Source organism: Grampus griseus (genome assembly GCF_964374135.1).
Source record: "Grampus griseus genome assembly, chromosome: 14".
NCBI classification, from domain to species: Eukaryota; Metazoa; Chordata; class Mammalia; order Artiodactyla; family Delphinidae; genus Grampus; species Grampus griseus.
In genome coordinates, this window is record NC_139008.1 from 38,868,415 (window position 1) to 38,891,342 (window position 22,928).

At 62.7% G+C, this 22,928-nt stretch overlaps 1 protein-coding gene across 1 annotated transcript; it reads right to left on the reverse strand.

The window, feature by feature from the left end:
- Positions 1–612: 612 nt before the first annotated feature.
- Positions 613–21,484, reverse strand: CAPN15 (calpain 15). The gene is made up of 13 exons (XM_082671379.1): positions 21,425–21,484; positions 13,306–13,600; positions 6,361–7,786; positions 5,367–5,575; positions 5,095–5,278; positions 4,792–5,015; positions 3,915–4,040; positions 3,691–3,843; positions 3,183–3,344; positions 2,854–3,080; positions 2,521–2,699; positions 2,260–2,438; positions 613–2,178 (listed from the first exon to the last, which is right to left on the reverse strand). The coding sequence occupies exons 2-13, from the start codon at positions 13,485–13,487 to the stop codon at positions 2,001–2,003; spliced, it is 3,429 nt and encodes a 1,142-aa protein (XP_082527505.1). The 5' UTR covers positions 13,488–13,600; positions 21,425–21,484; the 3' UTR covers positions 613–2,000.
- Positions 21,485–22,928: the final 1,444 nt, after the last annotated feature.

Genomic DNA, 22,928 nt, shown 5'->3' on the forward strand with positions numbered 1-22,928 from the left:
TCACATACGATAGGCTGGCCTGTGACAGGCCTCTTACACCCGCCGAGCGGCCTCTGCACCCCAGCCCCCCTCTCGGCCAGGAGGCTGGGCCCGCCGCTGTTCCAACCTGGGAGCCCAGGCTGGGGCTGCAGGCTGTGTGCCTGGTCCTGGCTGCCATCTGTAAAATGGGACAGGAGGGAGGGGGCACAGGACCCCACCACCTGCGGGAGACAAACTTTTCTCCCTGCCCCTCACTCCTCTGCTCCGTCCATGACTCTGATGGATCCAGACAGGTACCCTGAACGCAGATGCCTCTGGGAAAAGCCGAGCACACATACGGTCCTTCTGAGGCTTCGTGGGGACCAGTCCGCCAACCACTGCGGGGTCTGGCCTGAGCCTCTGTCCCACCTGGATATCCAGTCCTTCCTGGGATGCAGGCAGCTGGTGAACAGGGTACCCCTAAAGGCTCCCTGTGAGGCTGGCCTGGGCACTGGCTCAGCCACCCCGAGGAGCTGTCACCAGGTGGGCCTTGGTGCCCTTCAGCCCTTGGAGGAGAGGTGAGGGGCCAGGAACCCCTGGGAGAGACAGATGAGGAGGAATCCTTACAAAACAAAACATTTTTATTTGGTCCATCGGAGCCTGAGTCTGGAAACACCCATGGAGAATCATCCTACAGGGATGGTACTGACGACTGATAAAATAGCCTCTGTGTCAGAAGAGCTGCCGTATGTACAGGGTTAAAAATACTCACAGCTCAGAGTAAAAGGAGAATAGAAAGGAGGCCCAAAGGGGAGTCTAGTGCTTCTGGGTGCTTCTCCAGGTGTAAATCCACCCGCCTACAAGTCCCACGGGAAGCGAGGGGCCACAGACTGGGCCACCTGCTGCCTGGGGGCTGCAGGACAGTGAGGCCAGGCGGCCCAGGAAGCCGGCCTCAGTCATCCTCAGGCAGACACAGAACTCAGGGCTGAGCAGCCACAGGGAGGACGCTGGGCTTCTGAGGTGTAGAGGGGCTGGGAAGGGCCACACCCTGCATGTGCCTGGACAGGGCTGGCCAAGGATTTCTCCTGGACTGTTCCTCCCAGCAGAGGTCAGGTGGTGCTGAGGACAAACCCCCTCACCAAGCACAGGGCTGGGCCTGGGCTCAGGACCACCTGACCCACTGCCCCAACCCCAGCCTGGGGCATGGCTTCGATCCTGGCTGGCGCTCCAGGAATTGCATAGTGTCCCTCCCCACCACTGCTTGAGCCCATGGTCGCCAGGCACCTGCCTCCTGGGACACTGCTGGGACTCCAGGAACCACTGCTTGCCTCATGAGGGCTTGGGGGGGAGATGGGACCTAGGGGCAAACTGCGGAGAAAAGGCTCCTGACCTCGTGCCCCACAAAGGGGGTGGGTCTCTGCTCTCACCCGGGGTTCTGGCCTGACCCCACAAGGAGGGGTGGTCCCTGCTCTCACCTGGGGTCCTGGCCTGACCCCACAAGGGGGGTGGTCCCTGCTCACCCCAGGGTCCTGGCCTCTGGCCCCCCAAAATGGGGGTGGTCCCTGCTCTCATCCTGGGGTCCTGGCCTGACCCCATAAGGGTGGGTGGTCCCTGCTCACCCCAGGGTCCTGTTCTCTGACCCCTCAAAACAGGGGCGGTCCCTGCTCCTACGCTGGGGTCCTGGCCTCTGACCCCCCAGATTTGGTTTTGTGAATGGAGCTCTTTGCTGCCAGGCAGGAGGCCCCAGGCCATGGGAAGGGGCAGCCTTACCTTGGCCCTGGCAATCTGGGCCAGACCTCAAGGTGGGCTGGTCAGAGGAGCTGGCACACAGCTCCCTCGAGCTAGAGGCCGCTTCGAGGTATTCTGCTTGGTGGCTATGAGGCCCTGGGTAGGAGGGAGGGGCAGGAAGGAAGGCCCAGGGGAAGCTGCGCCATGCCGCTGGCGCTCCCTGGGTGGGGGTCCTGAGATTCTGGTTCAAGCATCCTGTGTTGGGGTCTTCCTCGTAAAGTGCATGTGGGGGCAGGCAGGTGGGGGCAGGGTGGTCACAGCGGCCGGGGCCCATGCAGGCCAGCGACCTCGGGCGTGAGTGGGGGGCTGTGGCTGCCCTTGGAGGCCGTCCAGTCACTGAGGAAGGCCTGGGCCGCCTTGCGGTGCGCCAGGCGGTGGGTGATGGAGAAGCCGGCGTTGCCCTCCAGCTGGGACAGGATCACCAGGACCTGCCTGGGGGAGGGGGGCCGATGAGGGCCTGCGGAGGCTGGGGGCCGCGGGGCGGTGGGGTGGTGGTGGTGCGGGGGTGCCCACCTGTGCAGGGGCGGCACACTGTCCTGGGTGCGCAGGCTGCCACGCGTGGACACCACATTGAAGCTGTCTGAGCAGTCGCACTGCACGTGCAGGTAAGACTTGGGGTGCCGGTTCTCCACCACCACGATGAGCCCTGCCCAGCCATGTGTCAGGTAGTAGCAGGTCATGCCCTCGCGTCCCTGGGTGTAGGTAGTGCAGGGGTCGGTGGGTGGGTGGGCGGGCAGCCGCCTCCCTCCCCCTCCCCCCCGGACCCACGCCCACCTCGTGCCGCTCGCCCCTGCTCTCCGTGAGCAGGATGATGGCATCTGCCAGCGTGGTCGGCTGGGCCTCCACGGGCTCCACCATGACGAGTCTTGAGCTGTACACGGCCAGCACGTGGCCGGGCGGCTCCGGGGTGCCGCGTGGGACCCCCGCTGAGGGGCCGGAGACTGTGGGGGGCACTGGGTGAGGAGAGCGGGCAGACATCCCCGCTGGGTGCAGGCAGGGCTGTGCTGGTGTGGCAGGGCGGTTACCCTGCGGAGCGGCCAGAAGGCATGGGTGGGGGTCCATGCTGGGCTGGGGTGGGGGTTGTGTGGGCGGGCGTGGGTCGCTCACCCTGCGCGGCTGGTGGGCCCGGTGCAGGGCCCCAGTGGTTGAAGGCACAGCACACCACGGCGTACTCGCCGGGCTCCAGCATCACATCGCAGTTGACAAACTTCTTGACTGCACGCTTGCTGTGGGCCAGCAGGCGGCCCAGGCTCAGGCGGCCACCACTGCCGAAGGAAGCCCGGAACACCAAGACGCACAGGTCCAGGAGGTGGCTGTCCACCGAGTCCGTGCGCCTGCGGTGGCCCGCAGGGGTCACGGGTGGCCAGGCCCTGCCCAGCTGTCCCGCCCCTTCTACCCCGGCCAGGCCCCACCCCTGCTGCCCGGCCCCCACCCACCTGCTGCCCTCCTGGAAGAGGGCGAACTCCAGGGACGCGCGCTCCAGCACCGTGAGGGCCGTCACGCCCACCGGCCCGCTGGCCGAGCTGGGGAAGCAGCCCTGCACCCGCGCCTCCTGCCAGTCCGAGTGCACCTTGCAGATGTCCACGGAGTCAAAGTACCTGGGCAGCGAGAGGACAGCCCTGCTGAGCAGCCCCCACCCTCGCCCCGGACACGGCGCCCGTCCCTGGGCAGGGTAACCCCAGCAGGCATCCTGCCCATCGGGATCTCTTGGGATCAGTGTCCCAGAAGCCCTGGTCTTGGCTGTTGCCTGTGGACACCACCAGGGGGCGTCAGGCCGTAAGGCTGACCCACAGACAGAGCCCTGGCAGAAACACCCCCACCCTGTGCTGACCCGAATTCCAGGATGGACCAGGCCTCTGGTTGGCAGGAAGGACACCCCATACACTGGGGCGAGCAGGGCAGCCATGGGGCCGACACTGGTCGTGGCTGCCCAGCGCCCAGTACCTGATGAAGTCGCTGTACTCCATCCAGAAGACGCCTTCGCTGCTGCCGTGCGGCATGAGCTCGCTCCGCAGATGCCCCGGCCAGTGTGGCCACTCGTCCGACCAGCTGCCGTTCCAGGAGAAGCGGCCCCACGGGTTACGAAGGCGCAAGAGCCTGCGGACCACAGGGTTGAAGGCCACTCTCATGCCCCCACGCCCCTGCCACATCCACACGCCCACACTTACCTGGAGCCCTGGACATCACGGACGTCCAGGATGGAGTAGGCGTGGCGCGGGCGCAGGCCCAGGCTCTCGTAGGCAGCATCGTCCACCTTCATGTTGCCTCCCCCACAGGAGGCGCCCATGAGGAATCTGTGCAGGCAGAGCAGCCCCGCTGACCAGGGAGCCCCTCAGTAACGGGCCTTAATGATGGGGGAGGGGGCTGGGCTCACTCTCCAGGGGACCCCTGTCGGCCCAGACCTGCCTCCGGGGAGGTGCAGCACGAGATAGGGGACGCTCCCTGCCTCTGGGAGACCCACGTGAGACACATGGGACTCAGGAAGTGCTGGCCCAAGAGCTCAGAGGGCTTGGGCTGGGGGACAGGCAGACCCAGGGCCTTCGGAGGCCTGGTGAGGCCGGCTGATTCTGCCAGCTCAGGGCTGCGGCTCCCTGAGGGGTGGGGCCACCTAACTGCCCAGCAACAGCTGAGTGCAAGGGTCCTAGCACCAATGAGCTGTCTCTCCCAGGCCTGGGGTCAAGGACCCTCCCCAGACACTGGCCAATGCGTGCTGGGGCTCAGAAGTCCCCCGACTCCCCCAACCTGTCTGCCCCGGCTGCTGCCACCAGGTGCCTCTGTGGGGCTCACTCCACACAGTTCCACAAGGACGCTGATGGCCATCACCGGCCCAAGTCAGGACAGGGCCTTCAAGGTACAGGCCAACGGACAGCATCCTGCCTGCTGCTACCCTGCCAGGGCAGGTGGGACGGCCAGTGCAACATGGGAGCCAGGCTCCAGCTGGGGTCAGCCCATGCCCGAGATATCTTGTGAGACGTGGTACAGGTCAGAGGGCACTGGCCCTGCCTCTCCCACTACTCCATGCCCCAGCATGGCCACCCCTCTTACCCAGCCTCCTTAGAACTCAGCATTTTGGCCCAGATGAGGTCAGTGTCAACTGGTTCCTCGCGGGGGTTCGTGGAGCTGACCTGCAAGGCCAAGCTCTCACAGGGTGCGCCGGTGAGTGTGGCCAGGCCCTCGATGGCGCGCCCGGCCTGAAGGGCAAAGTAGGAGCCGTGCAGCTTGGCCAGAGCCTTCTCGATGAGGGCCACCCACAGCTGCTTGCGCTGAGCCTGCAGGGGGGGCTGGAGTTGTGAGGCCTGCTGCCGCCCGGCCCATGCCTGCCGCCCACCCCGCGCCCGCCGGCGCCACCTGGGAAAAGAGGAGGAAGCCGGCCTCGTCGCAGGGCAGCATGTCGTCCACCAGCACCGTTGTCCATGTGCCATCCTTGCAGAGCCGCACCTGGTAGGCGCCCTCTGCACACAGGCTGCGCGTGACCATCACTCGCTCGACCAGGTCTGGCCGCTCGGCCAGCACCGCCAGCGCACTCAGGAACCTGTGTGAGGTTGGGGCTCACGGAGAACACGGCCTGCTTGCCTGCCGCCCACTGGCAGCCCATCCCCGAGTGGGTGCCCCAAACTCACCAGCAGTTCCCCAGGAGCCCCTGAAGGATGTCTGAGGGCCGGAGAGTGTGGAACACGGACCACGAGGTACTGTGGTCCCTGAACACGGAGCAGTTGATCTCGTGGGGCCTCAGCCACTGTCGCACACGCTGCTGGACGCTGTCGCCCGCGGGGAAGCCCACAGACTTAGGTCCAGGGGGGAAGCTGTCATCCACAAAGTTCACGCCATTCTGCAGAGACCATGGCCACAGGCTCAGGTCAGGCTGGGCCCACTGCCCAAGAGAGCACCCTGCTGCCTGAGCCCCAGAGGAAGAGGTGGGCACATGTGTAGCCCCCTGACCCCTGTGGATGGCTTGGCCGGGCAACAGGTCAGTGGGAAGTATGTGAGCCCCAGGGAGAGGGTGCAGTGCCCAGCCTGTAGGCTGCGTGGTGGGCATGGGTCGCAGGGAGCCTGGGTGGCCTCCCTGCACAGCCCACTGCACCGAAGGCCCCAGGAATAAAAGTGGGGGGACCTGACAGGGGCAGGGCAGCCAGAACACAAGCTCCTGGATGGGTTGCCAGCAGTGACAGAGGGTAGCAGCATGAGGGGGGACGGACACCCTCTCCAGGTGCCCCTGGGGGTGGGTGATACCCTGGGCTCAGCCCTCCTGCAGCTCCAAGGGAAGAAGGCATGAAGGGGCACCCCAACCCTGAGTTTCAGCAGGGTTTCTGCGGCTGCGGGAAGCACCAGGCCTGCCTGTTGGTGTGAAGCCGCTACCTGTCCCCACCTCCCTGTGGGGCCACCATCTGCAGGAACTCACAGCGGGGCCGAGGGGTCAGGACCACGGAATGTGGGGTCATGGACCCTTGTGGACACAGGGAGAAGGGCCCAGCACACTCAGGCGAGTAAGTGACCTGGTGGCCCCACCCAAGTTCAGGGCCAGCTGGTGCTCTGAGCTTTGGGAAGAGAGTCCCACCCTCCCCCAAGCTGGAGAAGAGACAGTGGGGAAGGACAGACGATGCAGAGGGGCCTCACCTCCCGGCAGAAGGCCACAATGTTCTCCCATAGGGCCTTGGCCTCGCCCTCGTCCGTCTGCCGCCGCTTCTCCACGTGCATGCTCTCCCTGCGTCTCAGGGGCGCTGTGCCCCGGCGCTGGGTCACCAGGAGCTGGGGGGTGTGGCAGGCGGCACAGTGCTTGGCTCGGGGCGTGTTGAGTAGGGTGCAGGCAGGGCAAGCCCACTGGCCCAGGCGCTCAGACGGTGCTGTGGGAAAGAGGTGGCCAGCCTTGTGGGCCAAGCAGGGCCCGGGCTTGTCCGCGCTGCAGTCGGGGCATCGGGTGGGAGGCTCGCCGTGCTCCTGGAAGCCATGCAGCTTGGAGCAGCCGCACGCCGTGCAGCGGGAGGCAGCTGTGGGGTTCCTGAGCGTGCACTTGGCACACGACCAGGTAGTGAAGTCAGGGCTGGAGGGGCTAGCGGGCGTGTAGCGCACGGTGTCGCCGGCCAGGTCAATGACGTCGCTGCCCGGTGTGGTGCCAGCCTCGCAGTGGGCGGGGCTGGCGGGACCAGGTGGGCGCAGCGTGGTGCCACCCTCAGCTGCCTCTTCCTCCAGGAAGCTCAGCCGCTTGCCCGACAGTAGCTCCGCCAGGCGGGAGGCCCCAGCCGCGGTCCGCCCCAGGCCCTGGGGGGGCCCCTTGGAGCTGGCAGAGGGCGAGGGCTGGGTGGCCTCAGGCACCGGTGGCTGCAGCTGGGGGGGCACCTCGCGGCGGCTGCGAGGCACAGGGTTGTTCTGGAGGGTAGGCGAGAAGGGGCTGAAGGGTGGCCCCCGGGGGGGCTCCTGGTCCGCAGCAGAGGGAGGGTTGACATCAGCGCCTTCCCCGGGCTGGGGTGGGGCAGGCATGACAGGGAAGCCTGCGGGAGCCACGACTTCTGGAACCACCAGGGCCTCGGGAGGAATCCTGGGCAGCGAGAGTTTCCGCGGCCCCCCACAGGCCGAGCAGGAGCTGGCCACTGGCGTGTTGTGCAGTGTGCAGCGCTGGCAGGCCCAGCCACTCCCAGTTGCGGCCGCGCCCCCCTCTTCCCCCTCCACCTCCTCCGGCCGCCCCCCAGCTGGCTCCATGGCCGCCAGCCCTGCCGTCTGTGCAGGCCCTGCCTCCTCCCCGCAGCTGCCCTTGGGCTCCGGCAGGACCCCGTTGATGACGGGTAGCAGGGAGGCCCCGGGGACGGGCTCGGGGGCAAAGCCGCACACTTCGCAGGCCCCCCTGCCCAGGAGGTTGCGAAATGTGCAACGGGTGCAGGGCCACTTCTGTTCCTCCACGCTGAGCCGCAGGATCTGGTCGAGGTCAGGCTTGTGCCGTGGGGCCTCGCAGATGGAGCACTGGCGCTGGCCAGCCGGGTTCAGGAAGGTGCAGCGTGCGCAGGACCACTCCCCGACCGCAGCCATGGGCCCGGGCGAGTGCGTGTGGCTGCAAGGGAAGGCCGCGGTCAGTGATTTTTGACACGGGTGTCAAGATTATTCAATGGGGCACAGACAGTCTTTTCAATCAATGGTGCTGGGAAAGCTGGGTTTAAATGCTAAAGAATGAGCCAGAGCCTTACCTCATGCCATATTCAACAATTAACTCAAAATGGATCAATGACCTAAATGTAAGAACGAAAACTGTAAAACTCTTCGAAGAAGAAAATGTGAGTAAATCTTCATGACCTTGGATTTGGCAACGTATTCTTAGATATGACACCAAAAGTACAGGCAAACAAAGGGGGAAAAAAAGAACTTCATCAAAATTAACAACTTCCGTGCTTCAAAGGACACCATGAAGAAAGTGAAAAGATAACCTACAGGAAAAAATATATGCCCATCATCTATTTCTGATCAGGGTCTAGTATCCAGAATATATAAAAAGTTCTTATAACTACACAACAAACAACCTGTTTTTAAAAACGGACAGAGATGGGGACTTCCCTGGTGGTCCAGTGGTTAAGACTCCGTGCTCCCAATGCAGGGAACTGGAGTTTGATCCCTGGTTGGGGAACTAGATCCCGCACGCCACAACTAAAAGATCCCACATGCTGCAACTAAGACCCAGCACAGCCAAATAAGTAAATAAGTATTATTAAAAAAATGGGCAGAGGCCTTGAGAAGACTCCCCCAGAGATACACAAAAAGCCCATGAAAAGATGCTCAGCACCAGCAGCCATCAGGAAAATGCAAATCAAACTACTACAAGGTACCACCTCACACCCAACAGGGCAGACGGTAACAGCACTGGCGAGGATCTGGAGAAACCACAGGCCTTCCCTACGTTGTTGGTGGGAATGTAAAATATTACAGTTGCTTTGGAAAAGTCTGACGGTTCCTCAAAAAGTTAAACAGACTTACCACAATTGTGACCCTGCTATTCCACCCCTAGGTATATGCTCAAAGAATTGAAAACTGGTGCTCTTCACAAACACACATCCACACATGTCCATGGCAGACCTGCTTACAACAGTCAAAGAGTGTAAACAACCCAAGTATCCATCAATGAATAAATGGATAAACGAAACATGGAATATCATTCAGCAACCAAGAAGGACGAAGCACCAACACACAACACCAACGAGCCCCGGAAGACACAAGAGGCCATACGTGGTGTGATTCCATCCACAGGAAATGTTCAGGACGGGCAAACCCAAAGGCAGAGAGGAGCCTGATGGTTCCTGGGGGCTGAGGAGGGGGGTGGGAGCAGGGCTCTGGGAGCCTCTGGGGTGGGCAGAGCTGGCCCCGCAACCGCCTCTTGAGGACTAACCCGGGTGCGAGGGGCGTCCAACACTCCACACACACAGTCTCCTACCCTCACTGTAGCTGCTCTGCTTGGCAGAAAAGTTAACTGTTCTTCATGACAAGTCATGAAGTTTGTGCTACTTATGGTATGTTTGTGCCAAATCCTTCAGGAAGAAAGAAAACTTCCCTCTTCAAAAAAAACAAACAAGGGACTTCCCTGGTGGTGCAGTGGTTAAGACTCCACACTTCCAATACAGGGGGCCTGGGCTCGATCCCTGGTGAGGGAACTAGATCCCACATGCCGCAACTAAAAGATCCCACGTGCCGTAACTAAGACCCAGCTCAGCCAAATAAATAAATATTAAAAAAAACAAACAAAAAATGTCCCCCGAGCAGCGCGACTGTTCCTTGGCCCAGAGCAAACTGTGAAGCCGCCTTCTCGGGCATGTGGCTGAGACTCACAGGCTGCCCACAGCACCCAAGTGGGTGGATGGGCCCTGGGGCGACCAGCACGGGGGTGGGGCCTGGCCAGGTCAGCTTTGGCCTTGTCTTCTGCACTACCAAAAGCCTAAGAAATCTGCCTAGAGATGACTGGAGCCTCCCCTGCTGCTCCCCACTGACAGAAGGGCCCACGGTCAAGGCGTGGGCACATGTGTGCCCACACAGACACACACGTGCACACACACGCTGGGTCCCAGGCAGCCTCCACGTGGGCCCCAGGCTCAGAGGATGGTCTTTTGCCCTGGGTGCCCCACCTGGCCTGCAGAGCTGGTCTGACCCTTTGTGGACCACCTGCTCCTGGCAGAGGGGTGTCCAGGGAGAAGACTCGGGCTCCCGCCCCCAGCACAGGACAGGTGGGCCTGGGGCCCTCCTAGGACACATCTGCCCTCAGCTCCAGGCCCCTGGTGGTCCCAGACATGCTGAGAAGACACAGGATGGGGAGAGAGCCCAAGTCCCACCCACTCTCATGACCCAACAGCTGGCCAGTCCCTTGGCCGGATGAACAAGAGGCCACACCCAGGACACACAGCAGGTGACACCTGGAGGCGGTGGGAGCTATACTCCCTTAGGGACACCTGTGGCCCACACCTCAGTCCGCACCTCAGCGTCACCAGGTGGGCGGAGATGAAGTGGCTCTGGGGTCAGCGACCAGGTGTCCAGAGGAGCCCTGGGCCTTTGCCCCCACCCCCTCAACTACCCTGCTCCGGTCTCCACACACAGGGTCACACTCACGGCCACCCTGATGCGCTGGGGGCCCAGGACCTGGATCCCTAGAGTGTCCAAGGTGAGGCCAGAGCACCAGACAAAGCCTGGAAGTCGGAGACCAGCATACTGAACTCCAGGACACGGGTGTCACTCCGCACGACAGGAAGGCCAGCCAAGTGGGAAACGGACACCAAATACCTGGCTTTGCCCTCAATTCTCTGGGGCTGCAACACTCAGCTCCAATTCAAAAGGGAGGTGATGGAAGGGCCTGGGACACGCAGGGTCTGCAGGAGCCTGGGGACGGCCTTTTCCTCCGCAAAAAAGCTGAGAGGACTAAGTATTGCCCCCACTCAAGGACCTTGCTCGGTCAGGCCAGCAGACCCAAGCCCAGGCTCCCAGGCAGGATGTCGCCACCTGACCCCTTGCTGGTTCTGAGGTGCACGTGGGCCCCTCCCTCTAAGGTCATCCTCAGCCAGCCTTGGGCTGTCCTCTCCGCCTCTGTGTACCCAGGGGAGGCCAGAGCTCGTAGGTGGTGGATGCCCGTTACTCCTCAAGGCCTCGCAGCTCCTGGCCTGGCTTGGTGGTGGGTGTCATGCCCAGACCTGGAGGCTCTTCAGTGAAGGGTGGGCTGCGTGCGGCGGGTGTCCGCACAATGCCCGGGGCCCATGAGAGCAGGGGAAGAGTCAGCCGGACCGTCTGCACGTGCATGTCCACGTGTCCAGGTATGGGTGTGGGGAGGGGTCCTGGCAGCCGACCTTTCTGCCCCTCTTCCTGCATCTGTGGCGCCCAGCCCCCTGCGCCGCTCCTTCTAGTGTCCATGCTGGGTGTCTGGATTCCTCAAGGTCACTGGCAGCTCTTCCCACAACTTGCTCCCAGGGGCAGACAGTACCTGCCTGGAGTGCCAGGCCGGATGCGCCAGCCTGCGGAGAGGCCTGGCGGGAGGCCAGAGAGTGAGAGAGGGCGCTGCCCGCCCAGGCCGCTCGCTGGTCAGCGTGAGCCAAGATCCAACAGGCACACACGCGCTGGGGCACAGGGTCGCCACCTCTGCTGCTCGCTGCAGCCCCCCCGCCCCCCACCCCAGTAATTCTACCCCTGGCGATTTATCCTGAGGACATAAATACACAGAAATAAAATGACACGTGTGCATGGAGAAAGGCGTGAAGAGGTGCACCAGCCACTGGGGATAAGCTGATGAAACTAGCATGAGCGACCACCTCAAACCACCAGGAGGCCAGGATCAGAACCGCGGGCGGTAACAGCATTGGGAGGGTTGGGAGAAACCAGAACCCTCCCTGCCCGGCTGGTGGGGATGGGTAACACTGCAGCCACTGTGGAAAACAGCCTGGCCGTTTCTCAGAAAGTTAAACATAAACTTAAAATAAACACGAGCAACTCACTTCTATGTATCTACCCAAGAGAAGTGAAAACACACGTCCATGCAAAAACCGGTACACAAATGTTCACGGCAGCAGATTCATAAACTCCATGGGCAAAGAACCCAAATGTCTATCAACTAATAAGCAGATAAACTCCACACAGAGGAGCATCATTCAGCCATAAAAGAAGCGAAGCACTGATACTACACCGTGGATGAGCCCAGAGAACACAATGCTCGGTGAGAGAAGCAAACACAAAGGTGTGATTCCCTTGACGTAAAACGTAAAATGTCCACTTTTGGTCTCTGTGGCAAATCCACAAAGACCAAAAGTGGCTGAGTGATTTCCAGGGGGTGGGAGGTGACTGCAAATGGGCAGGAGATGGGGTCTCGGAGATGCTGTGAAACTGGATTGTGCTGATGGCTGCACAACCGCACACGTGGACTAAAACCACTGAGCCACATGCTTAGGAGCGAAGGATCTGGCGGTAGGTTACGTTACACCCCAATAAGACTGATACAGTAACTGATACAGTAACAAGTGAACTGAGGCGATTTGCTAACTCCTGGTGCCTGCCACCATCTGCTTCCCAGCACATCCCCCTGGACCTCAAGCCCTCATGACTCCATCCACTAAGGGTAACTCAGACAAGACCACTCATACTACCCCTGAAGCCTCCCAGGAGGCGGGTCCTGCTCCCACACGCCTGCTGGCCACCTAGACGGTGAGCCCAGGACATGCATGGGGCCCACAGACACCAGGAAACTGTCCTGCACAAGTGAGCTGTGTCCGAGAGAAGTGACAGCCAAGGGCAGCTGGCAGGGGCCTCCGGGAGATGGAGGAGGGTGTCTGCTACCCACTAAGCCCAGGCGTGGAGGCCCAGGAGAGTGAGGCTACCTCTGGCCAGAGGTCCATGGACCCTGAGTGTCTGCTGTGCACCAGGTACCTCTCCCTCCAGTGAGGCTGCAGGACGGGGCAAAGGCGGGGGCGTCAGTGTGTGCGTGGCTGACGTTGGAGCCCAACCCACCCAGACGTGAGCAGTGGGCACAGTGCCCGGGCTGCCCCACGCCCATCACCCCAGCACCCCAAGGGGAAGCTCTCCAGGTGATCCAGGACAGCCTGGGTGGGTCTGAGTGCAGCCACGGCTGCAGCTGGCGTGTGCAGCCTTGCCAGCGGGGACCCACGCCCCCCTCTGCTCCCTTGCAGGCAGCCACATCAGAGCAGGGTACCACGCACGGGTGGGGGGCCAGGGCAGTGCCCCCCAAATCCCATGGGAAGCAAGCCAGCATTCTCGGTGCATGCTGTGCCCCTGCCCCTCCCCACCCAGCAAGAAGCTCCAGCTCCAGCAGACAAGCAAGCCCCCGGGCTCAAGGTGGGCTGCAAGGTCCCGTCCCAACCACCTCCGACCAGCCAGGCGAGACCTGAAGCCCGGCTCCAGGAGGGGCCAGCATCCCGGGCCTTCTCTACTGAGTGAGCAACCCCAGAGCCTCTCAGGTGTCTAGGGGGATATGAGTTGCCAGAGGACCCTAAGGAACAGGGACCCCACTTCTCTGAAAGTCCCTCTGCCGAGGAAGGGGCACCTGACAGCAGCACCCGCCCCTCAGGGTCCCTTGGGGACACGCCGTCTCCACCTTCTTACCTTCGGGCCCGGGGGCGTGGGGGCTGGTGCTGTCGGGTGACCAGGGTGTCACCCCAGACAGGCTCCCCAGGGCCGCTCCTACACCAGCCGGCCGCTGCCGGGGGCCCTGGGTAGGGCAGTCCCCTGGGGAAGCCGTGGTCCGACTCGGTCTCAGTGGCCAGCGAGGAGGCGGAGCTCCCCATGGCCCCTGCGACAGTGGCCACGCTGAGAGCCGGGCCTGGTCACATGTGGCCGGCGGCGGCTGGCGAGGTGGAGCATGGAGGAGGGCACCCACGCAGGAGACAGGGCGGCCGGGCTGGTCCGAGTCACACAACAACAACAGAAATGACACAGAGAATAGAGAGAGAAGAGACAGTGTGATTCACAGGCACCAAGCCCCCAGGAGCCCAGGGAGGTTCCCAGCACACAAGTGGCCTTGGGGTGGCAAAGGAGAGCCCAAAGTAGGGGTCCCCACAGCCAGGGTCCCGACAGGGCTGCAGCCCTGGCGCACAGCTCGCCTCCACCCTGGACTGGCACCCCCCTCTCTGCTCCCACAGGGGAGGAGCGGCTGTGCCACGGTCGCTGGCCAAAAGGGTATCAGCCTTAAAAGAAAGGATTTAGAGGATATTTAGGCAGAGAAAAGAAAAACAAGGGAAGGGAGCCCAGCGAGGCAGGCGAGCCCTGGCAGGACAGCCTCTGGGAGGGGCACTGGGCAGCGTCCAAAGTCACAGGGAGGTGCAGTCACCACCACGGCCTTTCCGGAGGGACAGCTCCCTCCACCCAGAGATGGGTGACCAGGGAGGGACCCGGGAGGCTGCCCGCCTTCCAGGGGGAGGCCAATGGGCCCAAGATCATCCGCCCTGAAATGGGAGGCCAGGTGCATCTCATTTCAAATAAGGCGAGTTCCAGTCAGGTTCAGGGAAGATGCCTGGGCCAGGCTCTGGGCCAAGGTGGGCGTCCAATTGGCTTTTTGGCCAAAGAGGTGACCAGCAGCCCTGCCCCCACCCCCAGGTCCACCGTCACCCAATGACACCCTTCTCCCAGCTTCCAAACAAGTCCCTTGGACACAGGAGCCAGCAGCAGGGGTGGAAATGGTGGACGCGTCCTTGCACAAAGGCAGGCTGGAGGGCACCCAGGCCTCTGAAGCACTGGTCCATGCTGCGTCCAGGGGACACGGGTGGGGATGCCCACACCTGAGTGGCTAGCAGCACACGCAACTCTGGAGGCTGAAGGGGTGGGAGAAGTCTGGGCCCCTGCCTCATAACAGCTTCAGTCAGACCAGCCGAGTCCCCTGTAGCAATACTGTTCACCTGGACCCATTCCTCCAAGGGACATGGACAGGACAGAGCAGCGTAGGGCCCGAAAGGTCTGGAGATCCTGAAAGTCACTTACCACTCAGGCCTCCCCTGCTCAGTACAACCAGAGCCGACGGTGGGGGCAGAGGCCCCAGTGGCCTTTAAAGCCGACACTGCCCACTTGGACCCTGAAGGAAGGGCTGAGGCTCCTGCTGACAGGAGTGCCGTCCAGTGGGAGCATCACACGAGCCTCAAGTGTCATTTCTAACCCTCTGACAGCCACAAAAGAAAGGCAGGACAGGTAAATGGAATCTCTGTAGCATATGTTACATCACCCAACACGTCCAATGTGCTGCCAGGTCAGTTTGGAATCAGGATGCAACCCGCGTGAACCACGTACCACCTATGTTGAGTTGAGGTCCTTCCTCTACTGTGGTTGATGCTCACCTCCACGAAGATGGGCCACACTCCAGGGGCAGCAGCCATGGCTGCCCAAGGTTTCCGTACTGGGCTGTGCTAGAGCACACTCCCAGTGGTCACGGCACCTCGAGCAGGGTCACTCAAGACACCTGCCTCTCCCATGATTACGAGTCGGACACCACAACAGCTAGAACGGCCCCCAGGCTCCTGAATCCCACTCCACATAGGAACCCTTCGTGGGAAAAGAGCCCAAGCGTTTCTGACACTCCCCTTTCACAGCCAAATCCTGAGCAGGTGAGGGCTTGAGCTGAAGCTGAGCCCAGTGAAAGGTGTCCCTGGAGCAAGACTATTCAAGCCTGGGTCCAGGCCGGTGTCCACTGTGAGAACAAAGGACGGGGGGCGGGTAGACAGTCCACCCGCAGCCAGGTCAGGGCTGGCATCACGTGTGCCTGATGCAGGTAGAGCCGAGGGAAGAGTGAGGACACAGCCCTGGACCTCCCGGGGGCCTGTGGGCCTGGCTCGCTGGGAGGAAGGAGCACCAAGGTCCTGTGAGGACCCGCCTGCTCTTCACCGACGCTCTTAGCCTCAGGGGACTGAGTGCTCAGGCCGGTCACAGACACTTGGGGTACCGCATGTGAACAGCACACGAGGCACCAAGCAGGGCCCGGCAGCAGCTGTACCCCACGTGCCAGCCTCCCGACACACCTTCAGGAAACTCTGACCCTGCAATCAAGAGGGTTGGGGGAGGGTGACCTGGAAGGGCCTCTCTGGGGAGTTCTGGGGATGGCAGCACCAACACCCCCACACCCTGCTCGGCCCGCCGGGGTGATGGGGAGCCCTGGCTGCCTGGTCCAGGCCCTGTGCTCCCGCCCCGAGTCAGGTCCTTTCATCCATGCCTTCCTGCATCCTTCACTCACTCACCAGCGCCCAGGCCACCTGGGCTCCAACGGCACTGCCCAGGGCCGCTCCCTGGCTGCTCTGTCTTAGGAGCAATGCAACATAATTGCGTCTCCCGGCAGAAGCCTGGGCTCAGACGCTGGCAATGCCAGCCTCCCGAGGGCCCGAAGGGTGGGTGTGCCTATCCCACCGCCCAGACCAAGCCAGTGCCTCCTTGCCCTTGTTCGGGAACTGCTGCCCTAGATCTGGCCTCAGGGAAGTGCAGGCACAGGGCTATGGCAGCCCCCCACCTGGCGTTACCAGCACTCCCCAGCGGCTGGGGACAGCAGGGGACCCTCCCCCAGAGTGACAACAGCATGAAGGGCCGGACGAGGGTGAAGCCTCCTCAGGACCCTGCGTGGGACGCGCCTGTCTTGGTGGTGGCAAGCCGGGTCCTGGGGGTGACACCCCACGGCCTCATCCAGCTCACCTCGTCCCACTGCCCACAGGGCACTTCCCGCGGCGGGTTACGCGACTGAGGACTAGGGCTGAGCCAACACCTGGCAGAGGCTGAACCCCAGGTCCAGGGCAGGGAGGCGCGGGATCCTTACTCCCTGTACCCCCAATGCTCCGGGGGCTCCCGCGAGTCCTGCGGGCATCAGCACAGGCTGTCCCCGCTAGCCTGCGGGGCACACACACAGGGCGCCAGAGTCCCTTGGGACAGCCAGGCTCTGCAGACACGGGCTGCCTGATGACGCTTCCACACGTGTGTACACGCTTCGCCCAGCCGTGTTCACAGTGCACGTGCCCCACGCCTGGCTGGTTTGCCATGTGCCAACTGCACACCACCTCCCACTCAGGGCCCCGGGCGCAAGTCTCGTTAAATCTCATCTCGTAACAATGGTGCTTTCACAACTGCAGCAACCCCAACAGGCCGCCCAAAACCAGCCCAGATGGGGCATGGAGGGAGAGCAGCCGTGAGGGGACCACAGGCTTTCCCAGAGCATTGCTCCCTGTGCCCCGGTGCCCCAGCTGCACCCACCAGACGTGAAGCCTGGTACTCCTGCCTGAGGGAGGGACAGGCCAGGACAGTGAATGAACCCACCTACATCCCTTCCAGAAACCAGGCTGGGACACCCCCCCCACATGCCAGGAGGCCCCTGTCCCAGCATGGGTGGGACAGCATCCTCCCACGCCACCCTCGAGGGGTCAGGCACCCATATCAGCAGCTCATGGGCCCAAACCCGCAAGGTGGGAGGGCAGTGGGGTGGACAGTTAGGGGCTGGGCCACTGGGGATGTGGTGGCTCTACCTGGGGAGCACCAAAGGGACAGCAGACACAGTCCAGGAGACATGTCTGCCTTGCAGTGTGCCCAGAATGCCAGGACCACAGCCCCAAGCTTCAGGGGCATGGCGGCCTGCAGGGCTGTGAGGAACAGGGTTCTGAGGGGGGTGCCCACATCGCTCCACTGCAGCCGGACAAATCCACGGTGCTCGTGCCTGGGCTCTGCCTTGGGAGGTGAGGCTTTGTGGCAGGTTTGCCAAGAGCACATCCACCCAGAGGGCATGCCTTGTCCCTCTCTTGGAAGGGTCTGGACTCTGGCCCCTGGAGCAGCAGCCCCAGCCCCCAGGCTTATCGGCAGGAGCCAGAGTCCATCGGAGAGTGGTGTCGACCGGCCACATGGCTCTGCCTGCCACCCTGAGACCGGGGCCAACCCCGAGGCAAAGGTCACACAGAGGCCGCCCCACCTCCGCTGCCCCAGGGAAACACTCCCATGGGAAGTGGCCGGGGACTATGTCCCTTTAGAAGCTGCATCTGTCCCTCACCCAGAGGTTGGAGGTCCCAGGGGTATGGCCTGACTCAGCTGCTCCTCGTTACCTGGTCCAAGGCCACAACCTCCTCTAGGCCAGCCAGGGCCATAGGGAACAAGGCCTCCCTCAGCCTGGCTCTGCCCATGGCTGGGGCCACCAGGGAAAGATGCCCAGGTGGGGCAGGGCTCTGGGCAAGCAGCCAGTAGCCATTGAGACTCATCTGGACCCAGGTCCTGGCACCATCTGGCCACTCCAACTGCCCACAGGGCACATGTCCCCCTGCCAGTCCTTTCTAGGAGTGCTGTGAGTCCCAGATGTCCCTCCACCCACAGCCAGGCCAGCACCCCACAACAGCATCGTCGACCTCTGAGAGGAGACTGTGGAGGTTCTGCTGAAAATTCCTATCAACGCCCCTAAGAACCAGGCCCAGGAACAAAATGGTAATGAGCACTCCCTGCCATCCAACTTGGGGAGAAATGCTGGAGCCCCAGATCCCTGCCTGCACACACTCTAAGGTGGCCGCTCTGCTGGCGTTTCTGGACTTCTCTGCCTGTCCAGCACCTCAGCCCTGAAGCATCCAGCCACAGGTCAGAACTCAGGGCCCCAATGGTACTGGTCACATAAACGACCAGCAGGTGTCAGGTGGGATTTGCTCTGCTTCTAGGGCCCCTGCTTTCTGGGGAGGGAGGAGCGGAGACAGGCCCCTCAAAATCAAACCCATGTGTGAGGGGCAGCTCGCCAGCACGGAGGCTGAAGGACAAGCTGCGGGGGTCTGGGCTGCCTCCCAGAAGGGGACAGGGTCATGGCGCGTCCTGTGTCTTTTGAGTCGTACCTGCCTCAGTCGTACGTCGTGGAAAAGGAAATTATTGTCAGGGAATCAGGGATGCCACCAAGATCTCGTTTCTAGTTCACGAGTTCAGTACCGTCTGATGATGAGTGCGCTTGGTTTTGGCACTGCCACATTTCTGTTCGCCAAGTGGCAGCAGGAGCAGCCCTGGCCCAGGCAGCCCAGTGACCTCGGGCCTCAAGGGTGGCAGAGCCACCTCACAGTGAGGGCACTGGAGCCTCCAGCTCACCCTGAAGGGAGGGACCTTTTCAGGAGCTGCAGGGCCTCCAAACACGCGGCCTTTCCCCTTCCGTGGGGGGAGGGGAAGGAGGTTCTAGCAGTGTGGATGTGGGGGGGCCAGGTGTGGGAGGACTTCCCCTGCCCTGGCCTTTGGCCAAGACGACCCAGAGGAGCAGAAGCCATGGATGCCTTCCTCAGGACAAAGACACCATGACTCTCGTCAACAGCAGCTATCAACCTATTTTCCTTCTGATATTCTGCAGCACCATCCAGGCACGTCCCCCAGCCTGGCCACCAGGGAAAGGGGGAAGCAGACAGCAGGGTGTGGAGCAGGTGCTCAAGTGAGATGGTGCTGCCAGGACAGGCAGTGAGGCCGTGTGTCCCACTCGGTCTTGTGCGAGTCCACCCCGGGTGCCCCAGACAAGTACTTACTGGAGGGACAGCACATCCCGCAGGCATCGGGAGGCCCCATGCTGCTCTCCCACAGCCCCCGGCTCCCTGCACTGTCCTGGCAGCACCAGCACAGCCATCTGCAGAGTGACCCAGGATGACAGGGTGTGGCTGGGCAGGTCTCCAAGCCCAAACTCCACCCACAGCCTCCTTCCAGCTCATTCAAAGAAGGTGGAGACCAGTGACCCTTCCTCATCCATGAGAGGCTGAGAGGGGCCATTCTGGATGCCTCCCTCTCCAACCCCGGAGTTCCCGTCCGAGTTCAGAGCTGGGTCACCAGAGCTGCCTGCCAGCGAGCAGCTGACAGAGGATGCTCGCTGACCACCTTGCCCTTGGTGCGAATGGGGCAGTGCTGGGCACAGGGGGAGCCGGAGACAGCCAAAGGGATACCACAGGCCTGCTGGGCATTCTTGGCAGAGCGGGGCAGGGGGTTGGGGGGAGTGGTCCCTGCCTGTGAACTTGGCAGAAGGTATTAGGCAAGAAAGACACAACCATATTCCTGCTTTGGGATGCTCCTGTGGGTGCCGGGTGGGAGGGCCTGAGGCAGTCCAGGCAAAAGAGCAGGGTGAGGAGCCAACTGACCCGGAGGCCACGGAGCACCCTTGGTCAGGGTGTGGGCCGCACCACTTAGGCTCTTCACCAACCAGCTCAGGCCGGTGAAAACATCTGTGGTTTTAGAGAATTTTTAGGACAGCAGAGTCCTTCCCAACTCCATGTATAAAAAACAAACCGTCGGTGGTGGAAGGAAGAGGCTGAAAGGCATCGTCGTGGATCAGACCTGGATGTGCAGCCCCATCCAACCCTCCCCAACAGCCACGCCTGCCCCTCAGCCTCGGCCTCCGGGTCTGTAAAGTGGGGCTTAGTAGAGTGCTACCTGAGAGACAGGGGCCCAGAGAATTTCATGCAGGGCCTGAGAGCAAGGAGTTTCAGCAAAGTTACCCTGTCAAGAAGGGCAGAGGGGTTTGGAACCATCCTCCAGATACAGGATCGGAGGGCCCAGCCACTTCCTGCTCTCAGAGCCCCGGGGCTCAAAGCAGAGACACAAGATCCGAGACTGAAGGTCCCTGTCTAAAGCTGTGCAATCACTGAGCTTTGGGCCCAGCGGGGCTTAAGCCTGGCTCTCAGTAGGTCATGAGATCACCAGCCTGGCTGCTCAGGAGAAGCAGCTCTATAGAGTTTCAGATGCAGAAGAAAAGAGGGGTGCTCCTCCCGGGAGCAGAACGACCTGAGAGGAAGTAAGAGGAGCTCAACACCAGGGCCGGGCTCAGCTGGCCTCTCCAAGACCTGCTCCCACCAGCCAGGCTGCAGAGTAGTGGCTCTCAGGCTCCCCGTCCATTTGGGGCCCTCCTTCTGCAACTTGGGCCAGGGAAACACTACCTCTCTCCCCACATTTGAGGAAAGCACTCAGAAGTGGAAGGATCGACTTACCCCCTCCCCCCAGCCTCTGGGGGCGGGAAGGTGATTACCGGTATCCTCCTAACAGTGGTTCACACAGCCCCCCAGACCCAGGCAGAGGGAGGAGCTCAGGGATCTCCAAAGGAGGGGCTCCCAGAAAGAGCTCAGAACTACCAAGCACCCAGCTGAGCCCGTTTCCCTCACAGGACGCCATGGCTCCGAGCCACAGGACCCCAAACTCCCAGGCCTGGCCTCACTGGGGTCCTGCTGCCTGGAGTCCGGTCACAAATTCCTGTGTGTTAAGGGGTTCCGAGAGCCAGCCCAGTCAGGGCCACTTGACCACCCAACAAGGCTGCACTGGTCAGGATCAGAAGGGCCCCTCCTGTGGGCAACAGGAAGAGCTGGGTCGGCCGGCAGCCTAGCAAACATTCTCAGGGCCACCATAGGTAACTTTTCGGTTCGCTCCAGCGCCAGCAAGAGAGGGACGGGAGGAGGAAATGTGGTTGGTGGCCAGTGGGCACACAGGGCGCGCCTGCTCCCCGACTCCACGGGGCCGCCCCAGGACACATCCCCTAACGTCGCCGGGGCCGAGACACTGCCCGGAGGTAAGGGCACTCAAGGGCAGGAGGGGCTGAGGCCGCCTCCCGTGTCCTTAGCACCCCGGGCTGGTATCCCTCTGCTCGAGGTCCCGCCGGCTCCCCTCTCCAGCAGCGCCCCCAGCCCGGCCGGGACCGGCCAATGCCCAGGAGGTGCCGCCCGTCGACCACGGCCCCTCGGGGGTCCAGGCCGCGCCCCCGGCCCTGGCCTGGCCCAGGAGCGGGACTCACCTCCGCAAACCCGCGGCGCCTCCTCAGTCCCTGCGGCCCGGGCTCGCTCGCCTGCGCCGGCCGGCCCACAACTTGTTCTCGGAGGGCGGGCGGGCCCTCTGCCGCCGGTGCTTTGCCCCGACGGCCTCCCGCGCTGAGTGGCGGAGCGGGCAAGCGCACCGACCCGGCCCGACCCGTCCCGCGCAGCGCCCTGCGCCGCCTCCGTAACGTAGCGCCCTGCCGGGGCCCCGCGGCTACGGCGCGCCCGGGGCGCACGCGGCGCTGTGAATCCCTCGCCCGGACTACCACTCCCACAAGGCGGCGCGGCGCGCGAGGCAGGCCGGGAGGCGGAGTCCGGGGCGATGGCCAGTAGCCGCCTCTACTGGCGCTCTCCGACTTCCCGGGGCGCCCAGGGAGGTGGCCGAACCCGGTCCCGGGCGGCGCTGCGTGCTGAAGGAGGCCCCGACGGGACCGGGACTACAACTCCCAGAATGCCCCGCTTGGAGGAAGGGGCGGGACCCCCAGTCCTCCCCGGTCACGGCGCTTCCGGTTGCCGTGCAGGTAGGCGCGGGCAGCGGCCGCTGACTTCTCTCGGGCCCCTGAGGTCTGCGGTGTCCGCAGACCCGCCACCTCCCTTACGGGGTCCTTCTGGGCTTGTCTGCTTCCTCGGGTCCCCGCAAAGGCTTCATGGTCCGAAGCTCCGGTTCGCTGGGACCGACCTGGGCTGACCCAAGGCCGTGCCACTCAGTGTGACTTGGGCACGTTGCTTGTCTGAGCCCCAGTTTCTCCTCGGCCACCGGGGAAACCAGCACCCCGCGCCGCTGGGAGGACGGAGGGAGGCGCAGTCCGGCGCCTGGCAGGAAGGAAGCCGGTGTGGTGAGCGGGGGGCCTCTGAGCAGAATCCGCCCTCATTCGCAAAGAGCCTCCTCAGGGGCGGCCGCTCCCTGTCCTTTGGGCAGCCGGAGGTCCCTCTGTCGCCTAGAGGCTGTGGAGGCAGCAGGATCTGCTGAAAGCGCTTTGGTGTCAGCGGTTTACCAGGCACAACCGAAGCACGGAGAAGCCACAGCGGGGAGTGGGGATGCTGAGGTCGGAGCTCCAGGGACCCTGGTATTCAGGGGCGCGTGGGGATCCTGAGAAGGCACGGCCCATGCAGGAGACACGGAAGCAAGGCCCCTAAGCTAAGACAGATTTAAGGAGAGTGGTTGTGGTCCAATTCTGCCTCCAGATGGAGAGGAGTTTTGCAAGGGGAGGTTAGGTAATGTTTGCTCCAGCGTCCAGCCAGTAGGACCTTCAGGGACAGCGCTGAATGCTCCTGGAAAACCTCCATCTTATTCTCCAGGTGCTGCAGCCAGGACACCCACGTCCCAATCATAGGTGCTTGGGCTCAGACAGCCGAGACAGAGCTGCTTCCTGAGTGCCTCTGGGGACTCAGCCCACTTCCAGCTTCCTTACCTGCACGAAGGTGACAATGACAGGCCTCTGACCAAGGCCTGCTGGCTGCAGAATCACTAGAGGATGGAGTCAA

Coding starts and splice junctions, on each gene's coding strand:
- CAPN15 (XM_082671379.1), bottom strand. CDS start 13,487: ATGGGGAGCTCCGCCTCCTCGCTGGCCACTGAGACCGAGTCGGACCAC. Junction 5,576..6,360: donor TTGTGGCCTTCTGCCGGGAG/GTGAGGCCCCTC, acceptor TGGTCTCTGCAG/AATGGCGTGAACTTTGTGGA. Junction 3,081..3,182: donor CTCTTCCAGGAGGGCAGCAG/GTGGGTGGGGGC, acceptor GGGCCACCGCAG/GCGCACGGACTCGGTGGACA.